The sequence below is a fragment of the Chaetura pelagica genome, unplaced genomic scaffold (assembly GCF_000747805.2).
Source record: "Chaetura pelagica isolate M959 unplaced genomic scaffold, ChaPel_1.0 scaffold11, whole genome shotgun sequence".
Classification (NCBI taxonomy): domain Eukaryota; kingdom Metazoa; phylum Chordata; class Aves; order Apodiformes; family Apodidae; genus Chaetura; species Chaetura pelagica.
In genome coordinates this window covers 6,559,488-6,585,071 of record NW_009952694.1, presented here as the reverse complement: position 1 = coordinate 6,585,071, position 25,584 = coordinate 6,559,488, and the positions used below count along the sequence as shown (strand labels likewise).

Genomic DNA, 25,584 nt, shown 5'->3' with positions numbered 1-25,584 from the left:
TTTCCCTCCCAGCTTGGATGAAACAAGAACCTATGACCTTCTAAGGATACATTGCTCATGTTTCTACCTGTTTTTTCACACTTTTATAACACTACCTGGGCACCTCTGTACCTGCTTTCATGAAAAACTAATGGCTGGAAACTCCAAACCTCTTTCAGATTTCCCTTCAAGGTGAGAGAGACTCATGCTTTGCAAAGCTTTTAAAAAACTACTTGCAAGAGAGTTACATTCCCATGAACACCTGCTTCCTCATGTTCTAACTACAGCTGAGACTAGCTTCTTATTACAAGATTAATTTTCTCTTTACTTTAACAAGTACTAAATCAACCCATATAATACTTCAGTGGCTACATCATATCATAGCAAGAGATGTTCTTGTAAACTGGAGGTGACTCACACAGCAGGGATTAGGGATACAGCAGCCAGTTTCTTCCTATTTTAATTGATTTAAGCATCAGGAAGGGATGGCAACTGAATGGATCTCCGTAGATGAAATACTGTCCCCACCAAGAATGCCTTCCCTGGGCTCACCAACATAGCTTCTTATTCTCAAATATCTCAAATTCAGCAGAGGCAGTAATGCTAGCAGATTATCAGGATATAAGGATGACAGAGAGCTTGCTGATGCTGATGCACAACAGTGGACTTTATCATGCTGATCACCACAAAAATTAACTGTTTTTTGAGCAGCCTTGTGACTTACACTAAAGTGAACTAAAAGAGACATGTGACCCAAGAAGTTAAAACTTGTTTCATTGCAGGCACTCTGCTATCTGCTCCACGCACTGAAATCAAGCCTGTGGAATTTCAACTTTGTCTGCACCACCTGCAAGACCGACACAGAAACTGGAAACCAGGGCATACTCACCATATGCCACAGAAAGAGAGTACCTCTCCTCCTATTGAACAAGAACCTGCACTCATACTGAGTATTTTCAGCTTTGTCTTGTTCTCAGAACATGACCATGAATAGCTACCAAAGGCATTTACTACCCCTAAACCCATTGCAAATTGTGCTGCCTCTGTTCCTCTCTTATCATCCAAAAAAATGATGGACAGGAATGACCCTTGGACATATTCCCTGTGACACATACAGCACTAAGGATATTCAATAAAGAGTAACACAAAGAACAGAAAAAAGAGTTAACACAAGGAGATTTGGGGAAAAAAGTGATAAGTAAGCAATGAGAGGGCTTGTTAAGCCTATGAAGTAGCCCAAGCTATAATCTATTTGCTGTACACAGTCTTGGAATTAATAAAACAAATCCCTTGATAAGTCTTGCAGACTTATTAGAGGATGTTAATATTCCCCTCAGAGCAATCTGAAGAAGTGGAGCTGGAGTCACAGAAGACTGTGACTAGTCTAGTCAGGCAAGGGCAGAAGGAGAGGAAGAGAGACCCTTCTCCAGATCTACTTGACTCTCATTGTCAGCATCACTTACTCCTACCCAGCCTGCTCTGAAAAGGAGGAAACATGGAAGGCAGAAAACTCTACTTCTGCTGCAAACCTAATCTTAGATGTGGCAGAAAGAATGACGTTGCTCTACTGGTTGAGTGCTATGCTTTCTAAGCCCTTCCCTGCTCACAGCAGGCCTGTGTGCCAAGCTACAGCAGGGATGACATCCCATACCACTGGCATCAGAGCTCACCACCTGAGCTCCAAAGAAGCAGCAGCTTGTCCAGCCTTGGAGGGCAAAGCACACTCCTCTGCCCTGGTTACACCTGGCACTTACTAGTGCCATATGTCAACACTCCTTGTGCTGCATCCCAGGACAGAATGGAACAGTACATCTATCTGCAAGACATACAGATGTCCCATAAAAATCAGGAGGTGGTATTTTCCACATTAAAAGGGATCTCTAGCAGGCTCCACCCAATTGCCCAGATACTGTATCTTCAATATCATGGTACCTCTTTGTTGGAAGGTATATGTAGAATTTTTAGCATTTCCCCACTTAATCCAACTCACACAATGTTTGTTACATATCTTTTATTGAAAAAAGTGGGGGGAAGTGGAAATAAAACTCCCGCTTTCTTTCTCAATAGTAATTACAGCTAATACAGAATCAAATTTAGGTTTGTTACAGAATTCAGGTTGAATTAATTTGTAACTCAGTTCTCTACTGGGAGCCTTGCAGAAGACACTGCATTTGAGGAGTTAGTGATCTTGACCAGGCCATGCTGCTCTGTTGGGTCTTGTACTTAGGGCTTGAGAGCCCATATGTTAGCAAGAGTATCCCTGTGCCAGCCTGTGCCATGTGCTGGTAGGTATTGTGACAGAAATAACAACCCAAACCATCAGAAACAGATACATTACTCTGTCTGCTACACAAGATAAAAGGCACTACAGCACTGGAAGAAGGAAAATCCATCCAAGGTCCACCTGATACTATATGAAAGCAGGGTTCCCAGCCTTGGAAGTGATACAAGATTCACTCACTATCTATATTCTTCTTTTTATTATATCTTATTAAAATGTGTCTTTTATTACATCATTTGTTGTTGAGTGTTTGTATTTAGGTCTGGAAAAATCCCTGCACACTATCTTTCACTCTCTCATCCACCCCATTCCCCAGTGTGGAACAGCTGTAAGGAAAAGACTTCTCATAAAAGGGTACCTGGTGCCACCAGGTGCTAAGATTTGTGCTCCAGTAAGTCATTCTGGCCAAGTAACCACTTACAGACTCCTATTCTAAACACTCATCTCCCTGAATTGCCTACTGATTTGAAAATAAAGACCACAATCTTGAAATTTACTTGGTATCTGTAATGTGCTTAGCATGCCTCTGGGTTTTGTATAAGTAAGTATCAACTAATTATTGATTCATTCACTCCAATTCCAATTAGGATGGTGTTCCAGTGTGCCTATAAAGTAAGATCTCTGTTTATTACACATAAAAATATATAGTGTATGCTCTTCCAGCTTACAATAATCACCCTAAATACAGATGCAGTAATCAGAAGAAATGCATCTTCTTTCAATCCTCCTCCTACACCTACATATCATTTTTAGAGTATGTGTTAGTGGGTTTTATATTCCAGGTTATTGCGGTATTTGCTGCTGCAATACATATATTTAAATTAAATAGAAGTCATCAAGAGGTTCTATTGGAAGCATTTGCCTTGTCTATTGTTGAAAGGTGCTGCTTGGAAAAGAGTAACTGCTGACTTAAGTAAATGTGAAACATAACGATGGGAAACAGCTGCATTCGGCATCTTTCAAAACACTACATTTTCCTGTGTGAATGTCTAAAAGTCGACCTCCAGCAGGATTCATGCAGATCTAAGTACATAACCACAAACAGGGCAGGACCTTGTACCCACCAAATTCAGCAGATGCCTGTCTTTATTGAATGGGCTAGAATCAGGCCCCTAAAATAACCAGCACTTACATACAGATTAAGTTTGGTTGTGGTTTTTTTTGTGTACACAGCCCAAAACACTTTTAAATAATGTGTTAACATAATACACATCTAGTCACACCCAAAACAACAGATAACTGTCAAAAAAGATGCGGGGAGAAGAGCCATACAACTTTTTTGGTATTGCAAAAATGTTTTAAAATTTGTAGTCTTTCTTAAATCTGTGAAGAGGAGTGTGTGCAAGAAATAGCTCACATCCATTACACAAGACACTCCTGAGCAGTATGAAGCTTTTCACCTCCAAACCACCAGTTCAAATCCACTGTACTTCAATAAAGATTCAAAGTTTTTCCCAGCTAGCAGTCCTTCTATGACCTAAGTGAAAGCAAATGAGTAGAGCCCCCAGCTCATATCCTGGCTGAATTCTGAATCCAGAAAAGCCACCACCCTAATTATTTGCTTCCAGCAATACACAAACATGTTGAGCACTGTATAGACTGAGAAAGCACAACTCACCCACCAAGAAGACTGCCAAACACTAGCACTAATTGATACTTCACCTGTGTCTTAAGCTCAGGAAAAAAAAAAAAAAAAAAAAAACCAAAAAAAAAACAGTCTCTTATTTCTAAAAGCAATCTCTTTGCAGAAAACTTCCACCAGAAGCTTGTCACACAAGTAAAAGCTAGTACCTCTCCTCCAGGAACTGTTAACTCCTCACCACCTGAGATCCCCTTTTAAGTGTTCGAGCACCAAAAGCATGGAAAAGGAAGGTGTCACATCCAACCTGAAAACCAGCCAGGCTGCCTGAGGATATTTGTACCTCCATGTCGGTGATGAGGTGATGGAGACCCACAGCTTTCTCTTCTTCCCCAGACAATTCAGGGCCTCTAACTGCAGCATGAACCAGGGAAAGCTGCTCAGCTTATTCTAATTACATCTTACAGAGCCTCATTCACTGCCAGGTGAGTAATTAGTCCCATACTTGAGGAGCTAATAAAAACTTCTTTCACCAGGCAGACACAGCCCTGAAACAAGACAATCATGATTAGGGAACAGAGACACAATTCATCTTTGGATTTCAGTGATGGTGATAAGCACTGTGGCTGAGGGATTTGGAAGAGGGGTTGTACCTTCTTTTCTATGCCCTCTAGCTACTAAAAGGGTAATGTCTGTTCTCTCTTCTTCAAAAATATGTTAAGGCAGATCTCACTGGAAATAACTGGAAAGCAGTAGCCTTCCAGGACCGTAAGACTATTTCAGCTGTATCAATGAGTGACTGAAGGATGGTATTCCTGAAGTGGTATCTGACCTAGCTGCCTTTTCAAACACTTAATACTTAACAAGATAGAAAATCGATTATTCTGTATTGCCACCTCACAACACGTTGTAGAAACAGCCACTAGCATCTGCTTCTGAGTTCATAGAATCACAAAGTAGGTGAGGTTTGAAAGGACTTCTCAAGATCACCTATTCTGACCTCCTGACTCCCTCAGGGTCATACTAGAGCAGGTTGCTCAGGACTTTCACTAGCCAGGTTTTTTGCTGTCTTCAAAGATGGAAAACTGTGTAACAGTTGGTGAAATGTGTCTGGATATGCAAATCAGCCCATACATTTAAATAGAGCTGGATATAAGCTCTAAGTGGTTCGGAAAAGTTTATCTTTGATGGGCTGGATATAGCTGTAAATACACAGGGAGGTGGTCCAAGAGAGGAGGTGGTACTCCTTTCCCCTCCACAGAGGAATACAAGTTTGAGAAGAACAGCATAGAAAATGATTTGCAGAGAACCACAAGGACACAGTAGGAATGAAATTGGAATTTTTAATTATGGAGTTATGGATTTCAAGCACCATCTTTTTGCAATTAAATGCTGCATTTCGCTGCTCCAAAACAAACTTTGTAAAGCAGACATTGAGGCTTCAGGGAGAATTTAAGTCCCTAATGAAAAAAGTCAGTATAATGTAGATCCTGAAGGATAACTGATACTGATAGTACTGCTTTTACAAGAGAATACCTGATTGGATGTAACTGCCTAAGTATATGAAGTGCTGATATTGTGGCAAGGTGAACCCCAAGAATTGAATATTAATCCAGCTTGTTGCAAGAATAGCATGTAGGAGTCAACTTTTTATGAGAGGCTTGCACAGGTTCAAATAGCTTTAAGAGGCTCCTGTTTAAAACTCATATTGTGAGAAGAAACTCCTCTTGGATGAGAACTTTTTGATTTATATGAAAATCTCCTGAACCTATAAGAAGCAAACTGATAGTCATTTTCACTTGCTCACCTCCCATCTGTCATGAGCAGCCACTCAACTTGTAACATTATCTGCAGGTCATTCTTGTATACATCCACAAACAATGGAAGAAGGGTGGGGGGTCAGCTGGACATATAGACAGGCATGACAACCTAAATACTGTCATTTGGTAAAAGGTGATCAGGGAAATCATAGCCTTGCACTACCTAATCCTGGATATCAGGATGCATATAAGGAGAAGTAATAGAAAACCATATAATTGCAAAATTCAGCCAATAGAAACCTAGCACAGGCAGCATATGGAGCAGCAGATAGAGCACATGGTATCTTCCCTTGTAAACAAGTTTGTCATGAAATACCTGTTTTAACAGAATGTATAGAAGAACATTTGTATGGCTAGGTTCCTTCAGTCCAGAACAAAGACACAACCTCTTTTAGTATTTGGCATACTGTAGCATGAGTAAAAGCTGCTTCTTCACTCCTACATAATCTCTTGCAGGACTCCCACAGAAAGCAACACCCACTTCTATTGGGGCAAGCTTTCTCATGAGTGACACTGAAAAAGAATGGGGAAAAAGATACAAAAAATTAAACTGGTCAGATAGGCACAGTCATACCATGATTTATAAAAGGCTGTCTCCAAAGATTTATTCACTAAACTCTGAAAGCACTCCTAATCACCACTGTAATTTGCAGGTGTATAACGTGTGGGCTGTACTATTAGGAAAGAAGACAACTGTTATCCTCCAATATCTCACTAAACTCACTAAAATTCTTAGCATTATATTCAGGTTGCTAAGCAAGTAAAAGCTATTGATCTGAGAACCGCACTCACTGCAATTCAATGACAAAATGCAAAACCATAGAAAGCACCACTTGGGCCTTCTGGTCTTTCAGAACATGCAGACCTGTCCTGTATTACAGCTATAAAGTCTCAAGTGAAAGCACTCCGGGTTGATCTGAACCTCTAATGCCTAACATTCCATGGTAGCACCTTGCCACCACGGCAGACTTAGCCATAGCATTCGGGATGTCCAGTGCCATCTGCAAGACCACCTTGGCCACTCTCCTCTTTAATAATGTCTAAATATGTCTCTCTGTTAAAAATGTGGTAAATGACATGCTGCCACCTTTCAGTAGTTCTTCAGAGTTACATTTGGTTTTGACTGTTCCTCATAATTTTATGTCCTACAGAATCTATTTCAGGAAATGCTTGACTCATATAAGGAAATCATGTTGCCAGAAGTAATGACTAGACACATATTCAATCCCATAGGAGGAACTGGAATCCATTCTTCACTCATATTGTACTGAGTAGTACTCAACTGATGCTGGCAAAGAGCTATGGCAAGACCAAAGGGGGCTATTTATAACTATAGTAATTTTGATTGGACCATCTGACATCCTGTAAGATATACTTGATATCTTGATCTCCAGAGTCTCTGAAACTCTTAAGAAAAATTTCTGAGCGCTTAACAGCACCTTGATATACCCTGGTTTGCATGATAACACTTCACCAGATGACAGGGATACAACAGGTCCTTTGGTAGTGTGCATTAGCACTGCTTTGTCACTAGATCTTACTCTTCATGATCTTTCTCCATATCAATAGGGAAAATACCATTGTCTCAAATGCAGTGCAGACCACCTTTTACTGGCTCCAGATAGCTCAGCAGTGCACAGTCTCATAACATACAGATTATGGTTGGTTTGCTGGATACTGGCCAAATTTGGGCTACTCCTGACAAGGTTGGAGGCAGGATCTTAGCAATCACCTTAGACATACAGGACCTGGGTCCAGTACCAATGATGATCAAGACAGCTTTGGTGCTGCTGCCTCAGCACACAAACAACATCAGCTCTGGCTGTTTTCTGCCTCCTAGCTTTTCCACACTAGTCATTGCTTTCCTACCTGTAAGAGGAGGTCCTGAATGAAGCCACTTCATTTGAGAGCAGAGATCTGGAGTTTGTCTCCAATAGGGCCTTCAAAGGCTGTTCCAGCAGATGGAGCTTTTACCTCATGTCTTGTAATTTACACATTCTTGTGAAGAATGACTATCGGGCATCTGCTCCTTTCTGAGATTCCCACACACAGAAGAGATGCCTGTTTTGTCCAACTCATGCAATGATTAATCCTGGAAATATAGAGCACTCAAAGCTGGCAAGGCTTTGAACCCCAGAAGGGACAGGAGGAGTCATTTCCAACGGACAGAAGCAATTCACACCAAATGGTCTAGGAGATAAGATGAGGATTTTCTCAGAAATCATTTTAGCTTGAGCATGTTAGCCATGTTCCACTACCTAGTTCTCTGTCATAAGGCCTGGAGGGAAATGAGAGAAGGTCCCAACACCTTTATATCATCCCATTAAAGAAAAAAGAGACTCAAAGCTCCTACAACTGCTCTGATTTCATTTATGTGGAATATGTAGACCCAATAGGATCCATGGTGACATCTGAAGACCTAGAAGACTTTGGTCCCCAAAGCCAAGGGCAGAGGAATGAGGAAAAAAAGAAAAAACCAGACTGTTGTTGGGAAAAAAAAAAAAAAAAGATTAATGCATTGTTGCATTGTTCTTACACCTGTCAAGGTTTTTGGGACACACTGGATGAGGGCTAGGAAGGAATGTGTCTCTAGTATCAGGTGGCCAATTCCAGAAAGGGAATCAAATATCAAAAGGAGGGAGATTGAGAGCCCTCCCAGCAGATGCTCAGAGAACAGATCCTCAAAAGAAGTTGATGCTTCACCTTAGCTGAAGACAAACACAAGAATGCAAATGTGAAAGTACAGCTTCACCTTCCAACTGGGTGCCCTGAAGGCAGATGAGTTTTCCATACTTGGGCAGCCCTCCCACCTCAAGCACACAGCGTATCTGGGCTCTCCCTTGCTGACCCGCTTTGTTTCTCTCCCGTTGCAGAGCCCAACACACAGCCTCCCAGGGCTTTGCCTCAGAGAGACTGCTTTGCCTCCCGCTGCCAGCATGCAAAAGCTGAACCAGCCAGTCACAACCAGAAGGCACTTCCTCTGTCAGATATGATCATCTTGACAGTTCTGCATTCTCCTTGCATCATCTGTCTTCTCTCTCACTCCACCTCCCCTTCCAGCAGACAACCTCCCCCATCTACCATGTTAGGATTAGGGTCAAAAGGAACGAGTATCAAGGACAAAGTCAAAGCACTGTTTCCTTTCTTCTACCAACAGAGGGGATATGCCCAACAGAGCCAGGGTGAAGCCTGCATGGGACAATTAGGCGAGAGGAAAAGCAGTAAAGCCATGAACAGCTACAAAATCAACTCATCATACTTCTGCTCTAAGGAAGGAACAGCTGGAAGGTTAGTGTTTAGGTGTGGTTTGGCTTATGAAAGACTGCCAGAAAGATTTAAGGAAAAGATCCATATAGTTACAGGTCTGGTCAGCACTCTCCAACGATCTATCACGGAGCTAACAGTTCTACCAAAATGTCTCGTTCTGGACTTACCACTCTCTTTTCTGTGAGTCTTGGGATCCACTTTGGCAGCACTACCAATAAATGTCACTCCTGATCTTGGCTTTGCCTATTACTTTAGATCTGTTTCCTTCTGGCCAAGTCCTATTGATGAGTTTCATTACAGACCTGAAGGAATTCCAGTGATGTGCTTCTTTACCACACCAAGAATTAAATTTTGTTGTGCACTGCCCTAAAATAATGCTTACAGCTTCGAATGATTTAATTTAAACAGCTTTTATAATAAATGCCAGGTCAGAACTGCCAGCTCCTCTTGAGCACAGGAGTCCTGCTCCGTCATATGCTATGCAGTAAAACAGAGTATCTGTTGGAGAACAGTATACTTAAATGCAGTATGTCATGATTACACAGAAAATAAGAGAGCACTTTTGGGCTAATGAGCTACTACTCAAGTCTTCTCATTATGTTATTGTTTCCAGAATAAGCACAAGGTCATCTTACTCCATCTGACACCAACTTCATTCCATGCAGAACTTTCTTAGGTGTCTGTTGTTTGCAAAATTTTGTTTTCAAGGGTAACACTATAAAGGGGACATACCAGAACCCTTTTCAGGGTCTAAAGGAGAGGATTTGGGGCGACAAACACAGACTCTCCTAAAATGTTTTCCTTAAGATGTTCAAAGATAACAAAGATTAAGACCAGGTTTGGGCAAGAACTCATTTCTCCGTGTGATCTTCTCTCAAATGAACAAAACAAAAAAGTCCAATCAAAAAGTCTACCACTTCCATCACATATGAACCACCTCTATAAAGTCAGATCTAGCTCAGCTAGAAGCCCAGCACATGAAAGTCCTGCTTTTAGCAGTTTGTTGGAGTCACTTCACAACGGAACAAAGTTTCCAATAAAACTCACAGTCTATATTGCTTGGCAAGTTTGCAGAAATGTAGAGAGGAGGGGGGATATTACCCCATCACACAGTCTTCTGTCACCTTCCACCCAAGGCGATGTGCAGTAAAGCATTCAAAGACTTGGAATTAATGCTTCATTTTACCTACACATGGGTAAAACCAGCTAAAACTTTCATTGCTATAAAACTATTTTTCCTCATAACTGAGTATAAACCAACACTGAACAGAGGAATCCATAAAGCATAGCCCAAACAGTGCAGCACAATGGCAAGAGGCAGGGAACAAGCTGGTTCAAGATGGCTTCATCTTACAGCTACGTAGCAACAGCCATAAAGGGCATAACTTCCTGGATATGGTCAATCCATTTCACCAGAAAGAATACAAGGAGATCTTTCATTGAATTTCAATCAGCTAGACTCCCTAAAACCTGAAGGCCCACTTTGAGTTTCACATTCAATGCGAAACACAGTATTTTGCAGCTTTTCTTGCACACTCAGATAAAACTAGAGAACTACTATATTGTTTAATACTCAGGATTTAGCATTCTGGGTTCCAGTCCCACCTCAGGCACCTTCTCACTCAATAGCCTTCAATAATTCACATTCTGCTTGCCTCTCAGTTTTGCCATCAGTAAAATGGAGATAACATGCATTTCACAGTGTGATAGAATGATGTGAAGGCTGACTGATTTATCAGTAGTTGTGAGATGCTTAGGAATACTCTGATGAAATGTGCCACATGTATGCACAATTTATTATTAACCTGACAGCATTTTAGCTCTTTTATTTTCATGCCTTGCACACAATTCAAGTGCAGAATGCCTGAAGCACATTTGATTGGATGCCATGTGGCATTTTGATTGTAGCAGGTACTATCCTTTAATTCTGAGCTTCACAACTTGAACATCACATTAAAGCAGGACTGTTGCAATTAGTTTTCCTTCTTTATTCAGTTAAAAATAATAATAATAAAAAAAGAACATTTGAACAGCTTTAGTTTTAGTCCTGTATCAGATCACTGAAATTATTAAAGGCAAACACAGGCAAGGAAAGAATCTCAAACAGAAATGTGTTCTTTGGTCTAAATCTTCAGAGGTGAAAACAGATAGAAATAAATACAGTAAGAAGGTAACATTAGCAAAACTACTGTTGAGAAGTTCAAGTCAGTAACAAGTCTCCAAGGTACCTGAATCACTTTACAAACTGGGACTTTAAAGTAGTCTATTTTTTAAACTGATCAACAAATCTACACAGATTTGGGTTTAGTTCTTAGTTCAGCACATCTTTCATCAGTATGAATCAGGCCTTGCCTGACTAAACAACATTTGGCATATGATGTTAATTTTAAGTTGAATGCTATTTTATGTTCAAGAAAACATTTTCTACAATGCTCTGTACATCTGATGTATTTTCTACAGAACAGCTCACTAATGACACTATCTGCAAGTTCAGATAGTTCATGTGCCCACACAGCAGCACAGTCAGCCAGCCATTTACAAGGAGAAAATAACTGGGCTACTGTTAGACTAGAAAATAAAACAGACTAAACCTAAATTTGTTTCACTCCCAGACCTGAAAAGTGGCTTAAATTGTTTTAGTCAGCTTTCTAACAAAAACTTTTTGTCAAGTAACCAAGAGGAAACTTAAGTAATTTCAGCTCTGGAAGAAAGCCAGTGGACACTATGATAAATGCCCTAAAATAGTGGGATATAGAGTCATAGATTTTTAAGGCCAGAGAGAGCATTAAATAGACCTACAACAGAGTAGTGACCTCCACTGTAAGTGGTAGCAAGGCTATAATTAAACACCATTGACAAATGAGGTCTGAAATCACAGCCAATTGTTCTCCTGAGAGGATCTGTTACTTAGTACTTTGGTTTAGCTATTTTTTGCCTCAGGCAAACTGGGAGTTACCACTGGCAGTGGCAATGACAGGGAAAACATCCCAGAGCTCAAGAATGGCTGTCATGTGACACTAGTGCAGTTCCTAATTGACTTTCATAGGCAGAGCCTTGCTCATCCAGTCCAAATCTCAGCTTTAACTACCTGCATTTCAAGAGCATTTCTTGCACACAGAGGTATTCATTATGCCCTTCTGTAGGAATGGCCCAATACTCAGGTCCAGCTACCTTGCAAACTACTTAGGTTCAACCCAATGCACAAAAAAGCTAAAGACTAAGCAGCTGACAACCCCTACCTCTCAAATCAGCAGCTCCAGTTCTTCTTAAATATATGCAGCTTTGCTGCCTTCACTGTCACTGTTCAGAGACTGCACTGTTCAGTAACACCGGCACTTGTGAGAAATCCAATGTGGAATAACCCACTCATGTCCTACCCACCCAAAATCATTCCTTCGGCCCTTCCTTTAGTGAAGGACTTGACAAACTGCAGTACCTACAGATGTGTCACTTCCAATGAATTTAAATGATAACAGTGCTTCAAGCCACTCTTCACTCTTGGGAGGTTTCAAAGGGCATCAATCTGACCCATTGCCCTACCTGTACTCCAGGCTCTGCCCCCTGCCTGCAAGCTGGAAATCTGTTCTCCTCTCTCATCAAGTCTAACCTATGCTTAGGTCTCCTTGTGCCTTCACTTCTGGGCTCAGCAGCTCCCACAGTTACAGCACAAGCAGTTGAGTCCACATGTTTCCATTAGAGCTTTTTAGATAGTGTGGGAACATATGCCCCTTCCTTAAAACACTTCAACACTTTTTGTGATATATTGCAGCTCTGTATTTTTAGGTCCATATTAGAGACAATAATGTCAGTAAGTTATAAAATAAGCTTATAATAATAAAATAAACAATTTATATAGATTGGATTTTAAACAAAGCTAGAATCCAGAAATTCTACTAATTAAAAATACATTACTTTTCCTGCAGACTATCATCAAAATCAGTATTTTTTTCCTAAATATTTTTATTTTAATGAAACCACCATTTCTCACAAGGAAACATTTCCAAGCTGTCTTATTCTGATGTGTCTTAGTTGGTCATAATATTGCTTCACACATCTTTCATTTGAACATGTCAGAAGCCAGGGCAGTCAAAAAAACAGGCTGCCTTGCAGACACATTTATGTATAAGATGCAAAGTAGAAAGAAAGTGTATAGGTATATACGTCTCATCTGTTCTAAATCAGCAGGTTTGGGAATTTGTACATGTGTTCATTGCTGCAGCTGAGAAACAGCTGAGCATTTCAGCTTAACTAATGAAGGAAAATACAAAATTTAGAAGGAGACAGCTAATCCAGTAACCTAAATTACCCTTTGACCACCAGAGCCCTAATTATTTAATTTTTTTTTCTTTTCAATGAAGAAAGAAAACCAGACCTTCAAAATTCGAGTGCTCACCATAGGAACTCAGAAGAAAGAGGATTTTGCCATTTTCTGCAGCATCCAATATTTTCTCAGAGGGTGTTCTAACCAATGATAAACCTAAAGCCACTGTCATCATATGATTACCTTCCAAGTTGCCATCATCACACAGAACCAAAGCTGGCAAGTTTCCAGCTAGATATGCCTGTATGAATTGGGCCTCATCTTTAACATTATTATAAACACACCTCTAGCTCTGGTTATACTGGGAGATGTAACAATGCTACTGCTTCACAATAGCAATATAACCAGTACATTGTTCATTGATCTCCTGTTACGGTCCTTAAAAGTTGAAGCTATGTGAATAACAAGAACCTACACAGATCTCTGATTATACTAGAGGTCTGGCAGGCATCATGCAGAGTTGTCCCTTTGCACAGCCCCCAGCCTCCTATTGCAGAGTCCCAGGGCAGCTCTCACAGGAGCGACAGAGGAAAGGGCAAAAGGCAGAAGAAAAAGCACAGAAATTCTCAGGTCTTTTTTCTCTTAAGTGGTCCTATGCAAGAAATTTAATCTTTCATCTTCATAAGCCTCACCATTTTCTTTTTTCCCATCTTTTTTTAGTAGGAATTTATTAAGAAAGGATCCCATATGCTTCTTCCCCCTTAAAAAAATGCTTTTGGGAATATAAGCAATATAATTTTGACCACATACAGAAAGGAGCTTAAGGAATTTAGCTGCAAATGCCACTGAGCTATGAAATTCACAGATTGCAACACAAGCCACGCTAATCCCAGTTAGCCATCTCTACCTCAACTGTGGTTTCTGACCAGCCTCAGTGGACAAACCTGCCTTCAGCTCCAAGGTTTTACCCTATATTACTTTGAGGAGAAAGGTACAGAGAAGTATTTTGGCCCTGAAACCCAATCTAGCAGGATGAAAGCAGCAAGAAAGACCAGAAAACCAAACATGCCTGAAGAAATGCAGCAGAGGTTTGGAAAATTCAGTGTCATTTTTCTCAGGTACTAATGCAACAAACTGAGAAGAAATTAAAATCCACCTAAGAGACTACACAGCCTGGGAAAAATTTCTGAATAAATGAAGCAGCCAAGCTAACTGTGGGGCAGGCAAGCAGCATTAGAGACTGAGGCCTGATTTTAACCTCAAATTTCTACATCTACCAATGAACTGCCTCCTCCTTTCTGATAAAAGTGTATGTCAAATACTCTGAGCCAAACCCAGTCCCTTACATTTGCTCAGTTTACTTTACTGGTCAAATTCCATAAGTAAGAGGAGGAAGATGACACCTCAGGGAAAAATACTGAGAGCCAAGTACCTCTTTCCTCTTTGGCCTATACTGCAAACTGCAGACTAGCTGTATATACCTGCTGTATCTAATAAGCAGTTAGAGTTGTGCTGATGAAAGCTAACAGGAAAAGAAAGATTTTACCTACCCTTTCAGTGCCTGAGAACCACAAAACAATTGCCAGCTTTGGGCTAATTAAACACTCAAAAACAACCCAGAGGGCTTTCTTCTCTGTTATCCTGGGTTTTATGCAATGATTAATACAGGAACAGAGGAAGTGCAAACTCTGTCTTTCTGTCGTGGTAGCATTTTATACCCTCTGTGCTTTCACTGACAGCACAAGGTCGAGGTGAGTCTTGAGCACACGGGGTGATGGGGAGGCTGGAACCTGCAGCCACAGCAGGGACAGTGTCAGTGCAGACAGGTCAGCAGAGGTTGGTCACCACACCAGGAAAAGCATCTGATCAGCATCTGAGGTTCATGATAAGAGGACATTCATGGGAATTCAGAGGAGCACATGGGACAGATACAAACAAAGAGTCCTCCCATTGCTCTCATCAGCACCATGCAGTGCAGCCTCTGCTTCGTGTCACCCAACAGGGAAGACCCAACTGCTGCTTGGGCTTTGTCTTCACCAGCACAGTTCCAGCCTGGCCTGGGAAGAGCCTGACTACACACAGGGTGATACTGCACAAAGCAGCAGGATACTGGGAGATTTACATTAAAAAGAAAGATGAGGAATGCTCCTCAGAGATGGCCACTTAACAAGGAAATACACCTTAATTTCCAACTGTAAGCCTAGCTGCACAACTGACAATCAAACCACGTGCTCATGAATGATCATCATTTACCTGTTCTGCTAAGATTTACATGCCTCTATCACTGTCATGCAGTCACACATGGAATTCTTGATTCCTAGAGTAGAAAAAGCCCACTGGCTACATATTTCAGATAAGGAAACTGAGACACAGAGGGGCAGGGACAGTGTCAGTGCAGACAGGTCAGCAGAGGTTGGTCACCACACCAGGAAAAGCATCTGATCAGCATCTGAGGTTCATGATAAGAGGACATTCATGGGAATTCAGAGGAGCACATGGGACAGATACAAAGAGTCCTCCCATTGCTCTCATCAGCACCATGCAGTGCAGCCTCTGCTTCGTGTCACCCAACAGGGAAGACCCAACTGCTGCTTGGGCTTTGTCTTCACCAGCACAGTTCCAGCCTGGCCTGGGAAGAGCCTGACTACACACAGGGTGATACTGCACAAAGCAGCAGGATACTGGGAGATTTACATTAAAAAGAAAGATGAGGAATGCTCCTCAGAGATGGCCACTTAACAAGGAAATACACCTTAATTTCCAACTGTAAGCCTAGCTGCACAACTGACAATCAAACCACGTGCTCATGAATGATCATCATTTACCTGTTCTGCTAAGATTTACATGCCTCTATCACTGTCATGCAGTCACACATGGAATTCTTGATTCCTAGAGTAGAAAAAGCCCACTGGCTACATATTTCAGATAAGGAAACTGAGACACAGACGGTAACCAGGTATGTATTCCCTGAAAAAACAGGTCAGTTGAGTCAATCTTGAGTCCTTTAGTCTGTGACCAAACCACTCCAGGGATGCAAGAAGCCTGTGGAAGAAATTAAGATTAGTCTCTCAGGTGCTAGCACTGTAATGATCAGATCATCCAACTTCTGCTCCTCCAGTCCACTTTCTTTACACATTATACCTTGGTGTCCTTCCAGAAGAACGTGGTGAGCAAGTGTACATGCAGGCAGGGCCTGGACAGCTGACACAGAATGACTGACAATGCTGTCAGCAACACAGAATGTGAATCCAGTGTACACAGGTCCCAGCTTCATTTCAGAGCAAACACATTCCAATACAAACCAGTTCTGCTTTGAGTAGTCTGTGACATCCACAGTCTTCCCTACCTCCCCACATCTACGTTTCTCAGCCCTTGGACTGTTTTGCACCCAGCTGACAGCTCCTGGACCTGTTCACAGACAGAAGGGCAAACGCTTTTTTCTGCAGAGTAGGTTTACAAATGGCAGTGAGCCTGTCTGCAATGAAGGATTGTGGGAGAGACACGCACATACACCCAAAAGTCACATTGCTGTCTCTGGACAGCAATAATATGGCAGTTGCCTTGCTTTCTACAGGGAAAGAAGCTTTGCTATCCATCAAGTTTAAAGTGGGTCAGCAAAAGAACAAGAGGTAAGGTGAAATCAGAAGTTGGCCCAGGACAGGTTGGCCGTTCCATCAATGCATCACATGGATTACCACCTTCTCTCACACCTGGGAATACTCAGTGCTGTGGTTGACATGCAGAGGCTCATCTTCTTAGTAGTGCCGGAGTTTGCTGGACAGACATGCTTCTCCTCCACTTCTTTTCCTGTAGTGTAGAGCCGATTTCAGCATCCTCAAGGTATCTGGGAGGATTATTTCCCTCCATTTTCCAAAAAAACCTAACAAAAATTACGCTGTGGCAAATGACCTGCACACTTCTATCCTGAAATAAGGATAAAAGTGAGGCTACAGCATGTGCTGTCTTGCTTGGGGCTATATTTACTGCTGATTGACCTCCACGACAGGCTGCCTTGCTCAGCAGAAGCCTGGATAGCAATAATAGATCAACTATTATTATTATTATTATTGTTATTGTTATTGTTATTATTGTTTAGAGAAAAACCAAAGGAAAAGAAACCTTTCTTCTGAAATCAAATTATCTCCTGACTCTTAGTTGGAAAGAGAAATTTCTGGCTCTGCTCCTCTTCATAATTATTAGTAATTACTTTTATTCAAATATTTTTATTCAGTAATGCAAAAAAAATCCAGTTTAGATACTAGCTGTGTACACTCTGTGACAGATAATAAGCCAGCAGGCTGGTCTAAGGGGGATGCTGGTATGCAGACTCCAGCTAGATTTAGACCTCCAGAAACTCAGCCCATTCAAATATACTCTTTGCAATAGCCAAGAACTCTTTTACTATCAGGCAGGTAAAACCAAATCAGAACAGCTGCTGTAAGCAGCCTATGTGAACTATGGCTTACTCTTTTATAAAGTTTACGTTTTCATCCTGGTTTTATCCCCACCTCCTCCTTGCCTACAAACTGTTCTTGCTCTTCACCAGTTCCACCTCACACCAAATAGTGATCTCCTTTGTAACCAGCCACAATTTGTTTCATTTCAGCAGAGATGTCCAAGCTTTGCCTAACTGAGGGCTATAACTTGTCTGCTGCCTGAGGTCTGCAGCTGATCTGCAATCAAGCAGAAAAGGATTGTAGCCTCATGGTCATCTATAATACAGAAGAGTGAAACAAGAAGAATATAGCTGTCAGCATGTATTGCGGCTAGACTGTTTGAATCAATGGCACACTCCATAGAGGGGCCTGTAATCTCCCTGTGGATCCCCTGCATTAAAAGCAGGAGAGGGTACAAAACTAATACAGCTAGGCCTGGAGCTGCAGGCAGTCCACACTTAGTGAGAGCAAATGGGTGACAGACCATTTCTGCGAAGGGGTATGTAGAATCTGAATTCAAATTCTGTGGCTTCTGCTCAGTTTTAGTATTTATTATTAAGAATAACAAATGGTGTTTAAACTGCACTTTGGGAGTTTCAAAGCACATTATAAACATTAATTCATATCTTAACACATCATCTTTCTCTAGTGCTCATCTGGCAGTGCATCAAAAAATTACAATCAACTGGATAGCAATTACTATTTTAAATACAACCAAAGGAACCAGGAGGAATGAGGCACAGAGACAATTTTCTGCAAAACTAAGTGACAAGCAGAGTTCTTACCAGCCTTCTGCCCAATGGCATAAACCAACAAATTTTTCCCTCCAAAGGCCTTGGAGACTATCAATTCTAGAGTTTTGCACTGGTGAGTGAAGATCTGGGCCTGTCAAAGTGCAACTCAGAACTGCCTGCTGTCCTCTAGAACAGCAGAGCACAAGACCAAATTGAGGGTCTGCAGCTGTTTATTGCTGGTGAATTCAACAGCAACCAATTTATACTCATCTATCAAAGAATATGCAAGTGGAAGCAAATATTATTGTTGTGTTCATTTGTTTCTGATTACAAAATATATGTAAATGCACATGCAAATTAAGTGCATCCATCAGGCTCATGGCAAAGTGCCAAATTAGCCCTTAGTATTGCAAAGTTTGGGGTGGCTGGCAGGGAGATTGCAAGTGAGGCTAAGTTGTCCCTGTAGATGCAGTCAAAACTGGGCTGCTCAGAAGGAACAGGTGGAGGATAAATTCTGCAGTAACTCGTAGCTTTAAATGAAGCTGAGGGGCTATAGAAAAATCTGTTCCCGCTGCCATTAAAAGTGTGATAATTACAGAGCTATGGGCTCCTCTGTCATTCAGCAGGCAGCATCCCCAGGAAATCTTGCTCTGTAATCAAGGGAAGAGGTGCAATCAGGCCCCTATTCAGGCTTCGTTTAGAAACAGCCCCTGCAGGCAACACAAAGGCGCTTTGTGAAGCTGGTGATGACTTCAACATCTTGGTTCTGCAACTACAAGCAGAGTTAATGTAATTTCTAAGCACATCTTCTGTTCACCTCTCCTCCCAAAGTCCAGAACGGGCCTAGGGAGAAGGGTGAGGTCTTGGGCCAAAATACTCTTGTGCATACAGTTTGCACTCACACTGTCCACATTAGTGCAATGTTGGAGTAAGAGAGAATTTCTTGCAGACTAAGGGAGACAGTGTGATCCTGAATAAGCAGATATGAACACACTCATCTGACTGCTACAGCAGCACAGTTTTCAAAATTTGCATGGGGATGGTTTTGTTGTTTGTTTTTTTTCTTCCAGTAACATGAATGCATCTGTGTTGCTCAAATTCTACAGGAACCTCATTGTCTTGTCAGCAGCCTGATCCCACAGCAACTGATGAGGCTTACTGGAGGGGAAAGTGTCTCTGACTTCAGCTTTCATGTCTAATGCCACCACTGGCCAGAAACATACAAATTAATTGCTACTCAAATCAGCCATCCTTTGTGCCCTACAGAGCTGTCAGATTCAGTGAAGCAGTTTACTCCAGCTGCAATAAAAATAGTACCACATTTTATTCAAAACAGTCAAACCTTCCAAAGTGTGCATGCATTTTATACACTCAGACAGAAATCGTACTTCTCATTGACCAGCAATGACCAGCTCTGCTACCCATCTGAGCACATAGTGACCATGACATAGACAATCCAGGTAACTCTGGGTGCACATGAAGCGTCAAAAATCTTCACGCATATCACGGCCATGCAAGGGACAGCATTTACAGTTTTGTCTCAGTATGGAATGGTTGTTCTCTGCTGAGGTTCACCATAACTGGAACAGCACTTTGTGTGGCAGTAACACCTCATACTGTAAATGGAGCTTCACTCCATTACAGTAGAGGATCAGCAGGTTTCACTCTCTATTTCATTTGGCCACAGAAAAAAATGAGTTTGCTGTGGTTTTACCATTTTACCATCTGCAGGCATAGATATCAGTCAATAGCCAAGTAACGGCCTGGACACAGTCAAGACAACTCATTATTAGAAAGGTACATATTACATTTAACTGTTCAAACAGAAGTTGTTATTGGTTGGATCCCATCAGCTCCCAGTGAAAGAGCCAGCTCCAGTGATGAAATGAAAATGCACACACAGACTACAGACTAGTAAATACTGTAATGGAGTTAAGGATCTCCCCCAGGAGGAGGTTGTTGATATCCAGTTGCAAAAGCATTTCTTTTTCAAAAATGACATTGGGAATAAAATAATAATGTTACTTCTGCAAATATCCACACACAGGATAAGGAAACACAGCAAAAGGGAACAGGTCTGACAATAAACATCTCAATCGCTTGGGGAAAAAAGCAAACAAAGAAAATACAAGTTGCTTAATGGCCAACCAAACCACAGGTAGAAATGACCTGCAACCAGTTCTTCAGTTCCTACCACATCCTCCATCCTGTTCATCAGTGGAGGTTCTGTCACACTCACAGAATTGAAATAAACCACCTTTGGAAATTGATACATTTTTCAAAATTAGATAAAAAGCTAGCTATACTTAACTTGGTTCCTATTTTGTTTCCTTGCCACTTTTCTTTGTCTGCTTGTTTCCACTTACTAAACAGTTTCCTTCTGTCTTTCCCTTTTTTTTTCACAGTCTGTGCAGATACTGTTAACATTTTTGGGGCACAGAATTTATCACAGAGAAATCACCACTGCTGCAGCATAAAGGAGGCAGAAAACAAGGCTGATTACAGAATTCTAACATAAACCAAATATACACCATGAAATAATACAAGAGAAAACTGAAGAACTGGACAAGAAGGTAATGACTGTGGAAGTCTCTGCATTTGTTCCATTGGAAAAGTTCTCTGCACAGCATCTTCTGTGTGAACAGACCACAGCTAACAGGGAGTTAAAAAGGTTTACAAAAAAAGGTACATCATGACAAACTTCTTTGCTCACCCTTAATAGAAGGTTAGGCTGGAAACTGATGAATCACTATAAGAAACAAAGAGCAATGGTGACACATGGCTTCAAAAGATAACAATAACACTGCTTGATCTGTGATGTCTACAACAGAAATATCCCTGGATTCATTAGAAGATGGATTTCATATTGTTCCACCCACCTAGGAAATGCAGAAATTCCACCACCCAAGCCTTGGTTAAAGTTTTCACAATTGCCCAACAGATACATGGAAGCCTCACTCACTCACAGGATTTTCTCAAGACATTCACTGAAAACCATATGTTGTTGATGTCTTAAGCAGCTTCCCATGGAGTCTGGATCCATTAACACAGCAACAGAAAGCGGCTTATATCTCTGTTTCAGGGTCCACATGCCTGAGTGCTTCTTGCAATCTTCCATCACCCAAAACTGGCATTTAGACATGAATTTGTTCTGTGAGTATATGAGGATCAGGCCCAGTGGCCCAGCTATTCAAGTGCCAGGGCACATCCAGCAGGCCCTCCAGCTCCATGTAACTCATGGTTCAAGGGCAGAAAATAGTTCCGGCTCATTGGTTTGGACCTGATCAGGGTGGAGCAAATAGCCAGGAAGAATTCTAGTGTTCAGCACTTCACAGGCTCACATCTCCTATCTAATGATCATATACTGTTACTGTAATATTTTTATATAAAGCCAGATTTTCTGTTATCATTAATAGCACCTTAAAATGAATGCACATATGGATGCGATATTTATCTTCCAACCTTCCCTTCCTATAAAAACATGTTTGCTTCTCCATCTATACTGTAAACCTAGACCTGTATTTACATAGTATTTCTGTAGGGCTTTTGCTTGCATATCAACATTATAGGGACTTTATTTTCATAATGTCTCACATTCTACATACTAAATTCTGGTTAATCTGTTCTCATTGCCAGAAGAAGCAAACAAACACTAGTCATTATAAGAAATTATGGCAAATATTTCCATTTTTACAAAAGTTCTTCTTTATTCCCTTGAGATTGGACACTGCTTGCCCAGGTTTCATCTTCATTTTAATCTCAAACTGTTGTGCTTAAACCCAAATGTCATGAAAAATGCTGTGATGAGATTCTCCAAATCACACTAGGATTTCCAGTTGACTCTTGCACAATACTGAGTTAACTACAATCACACTGCTAAAGACCAAGGGGAAAAAAAGGAAAGAAAAAAAAAAAAAAAAAAACAAGAAAAAAAACACAAAAAAACCATGTGGTTTGCATGACTTAAAATTTCCAGACTCATATTTTAAGAGTGTGAAACACTGTAGAAACATTCAAATCCCTCTTCCTTTTGCAATACTAAGTAAGATTATTCAGCAGGTCCCAAAGCAATTTAATCAAGGATGCTAAAACATTCAAGGTGCCATTCAGCGATGGGTACGGAAGTAACAGAGGGGGAGCACAGGGCTTCCACAGACTAGCAACAGCTAACATCAAAGGCAGCCTAGCTTTTGCAGTGTCCTGCCAATCAGTTGTGTTAGCCTCACACACATGGCTCCTGTTTACCCACACTTCACTCAGTTCTTAGGGACGCAGGGTAGCTAAGATAACTTCTTACTTTTGCTTTTACCAACTCAAACATAGGGTACTTCTGTATTTACCAATTTAAATTCTCTACCATTAACAATAAGTTGCTGATTAAAATCTGCCCATGCTACAAATGTAGCCTCCTTTCAGAAAGACACTTTTTGCAGTTGCTCATGCTCTCCATCTACCCCCATTTCATTACTTGCAGCTGGAAAAAGAACGGTGGAACTTTAATTCCTCAGATAACCAGGAGCAGGGACAGGAGCTCAGCAGTAGCTCTGCTAAGTGACAAATTAACTCTTTGGATTATGTAACGATCAATGGGAAGCAGGAAAGTATTGCCTTACCTTCAGAACACAGTTTGCCAGCATATCCAGTGGCTGAGCAGTCACAGTGTGGTTCACCATCCAGAAGGAAGCAAGTGCCACCATTTTCACAGGGGTTTTCTGCGCAAAGCCCTTCCATTTCTAGACGGACCCCTTGACTGCCCAGGAGCTGTGGTTCAGTGTTGCCATATTTCAGATCCAGGATAAATCCTTGAAATGGAGGCTCACTCAGAACACCATCAAGAGTCAGGGCAGCAGGACGGATGTCCAGTGGGACTCCACCAACAAAAAGGTCACTGACGATATTCATATACTGGCGTTGTGGACGCACCTCACCTGGCTTAGCTTCACCATCCAACACTAGCACTGTCCGAAGGTGATTGCGGCTGACCATCAGGAAGTGCCAGTTGCTGTCGTTGACCTGTTTGTCTGTGATAACTGTAGTCTCTGCACAGTCCACACTGAATTGAAGCTGGATGCGCCCATCAACAAGGGACAGACAGAGGAAGTCACAGACACCACCATCATCAAAGTAGAGAAGCAGCCCAGCAGAGACATTGGTCTTGAACTGGAAGCTGAGTTCGCTCCTAGTGCTGGCATCCCAGCGGAGGTAGCGAGCCCACTGATTGGGGATGCCCATGAACTCCAGACCCAAACAGAGACCTAGCAAGGAGCCCAGCAGCAAACTCAGCTTCAAGGTGAAGTAGACGGAGTGCAGAGTGAAGCCCATTGTTACAAGAATCTGCTCTTCCCAAGGAGAAAACCAAAAGCCACACGACTGGGAGGAGGACCCAACAGTCAACAATAAATGTTAAATCCAACTGGAAGAGGAGGCAAGAGCAGAGAGTGACAGAGAAAGAGGGAAAGTGGAAAGTGAGATAGCAAGTGCACGTGACCAAGAGGAAATATCTCTTCCCCAAGGAAAGATCTCAATTATATTTTAGGATCCAGAGGCTTCTATTTCAAAAGTACAGGGTGTATGAAGTGACTTCTCCAGCTGGTGTACTTTTGTGAAGGGCAAAATAACCCACAGTGATTTGTTTTGGTAGAATGCAAAAGTGACTGGTTGTTCCAGGAAGGAAGGAAAGGCAGAGCTGAAGCCCAAGCCTCAAATTCTAGTTTCCTAGAAGTGATAACAATATTGACAGAGGTGGCAGTCAGATGGAGGAGAAAGTGAATTCATAAAGCTTGTGAACCTCAAGAGGGCAAAAATAAAGTCAATCTTCATGATGCACTGTTGGCTACCCAGCCCATTATTCACTGTTTGGCACTCTCAGAGCTTGCAGGACCTATGGGGTCAAGAGAAGAAAAGAAAGGAAAAGGTTAGTCCTGTTGCTCACCATATCTTTACCATGAAGCTTATTAACAACTTGTTCAGTAACTCATTTACATTTCTTGATATTCTGGTCATTTCTTCATGCATGCAGTTGGCTATACAGTCCTCCAAAGTAGCAAGGACACCTGTGTCCTCAAAACTGAAGAGGACCAAATCAAGATATCCACACACCACAACACTGAGCAACATAAATGACACCAAATTGTTTAATTCCTTCAATGGATGCAACTTTCTGAAAGAAACTGAAGCCTTCCCAGTAACAATTCCCTCTCCATGAAAATGCTTGGGGCAAAGACCAGAATTTCCTAGAGTCTAAGAGTTGATACAAGGCAAGACACTATCCAAGCTTCCCATTCCACTGCTTTCCTTATACTTTCTAGCACACCAAGCAAACATTAGAGAAGACAACCCTGCTGTCAGCCTGGCATGCAACAGCTGCTTTTACTTTACATGTCATGTACACTTCAGGGACTCTAACAGGGACCTCTGCAACCTGGAAACATGTGCTATGCAAATGATATATGGCAACCTGCAGCTTAGATGATAGGAATCTTGTAACTTAGATGATAAGAACTGTCTAAGCACTTAACCATTAACCATGGTCTAGTGGTTTGGCAAAAAGGCCAAATTCATCCCTAGCCGAGCAATTCCAACCGCCTTCGGTGAGCAGGAGTTACACCTGTTAACACTGGGATTTAATTCACTTCTGCCCATTTGTATGTGGGTGGCTTTATGCCTGGGGTTGGAGGATGTCTGAAGGTGACAAGAAAAGAGAGCACAAAGCCAGGCTCATTCTTTGACAAATTTGCTTAAAAAGAAAGTAAGCTTTCCATTAATACAGGTGCTTGTCTACAAGGATGGGTTTGGAACAAGAGCAGCTCTGGGGGTGGCTAACACTAGCACAGATAGGAAGCAGGAAAGGGGGTGGTAAGAATCCAGGCCTTCACCCTCCCAGAAGCAAACATGACCACAGACTTAATAAGCTGGGTCACAAATACCGTGAGACAGCAATTGCTTGAGTAAAGTGTTTGGTGCTCCAGACAATGAGAGTTCCTAGGGCTGCTGGTGGTGCCAGCAGATGCCTTTCAACCCCACCATCCACCTTACTTTGAAGGAGTGCAGACACTGAAAAAATGGGCAGTGCAGAAAGGCTTCTGTTTGATAAGGATAAAGGTTGAACTGAAGGAGAATCATGGAGGAAGAGCTTACATAGTCACAGGGAGCTGCAGAAGCTGTTAGTCTCCAGAGCTGCCGGTGTGGCAGATTTAGTCAGCATGAAACACAAGTCACTTAGAAAAC

General features: G+C 41.7%; 1 protein-coding gene across 1 annotated transcript in view; it reads right to left on the bottom strand.

Annotated features, from left to right (window-relative positions):
* NRXN3 (neurexin 3) overlaps positions 1 to 23,679 on the bottom strand; it is a 965,840-nt gene extending 942,161 nt beyond the window's left edge. Inside the window, exon 1 of the mRNA XM_009993910.1 lies at positions 22,971 to 23,679. Within this exon, the coding sequence (XP_009992212.1) occupies positions 22,971 to 23,679 (709 nt within the window). The remainder of the gene's footprint in view (positions 1 to 22,970) is intronic.
* Between the last annotated feature and the right edge of the window lie 1,905 nt (positions 23,680 to 25,584).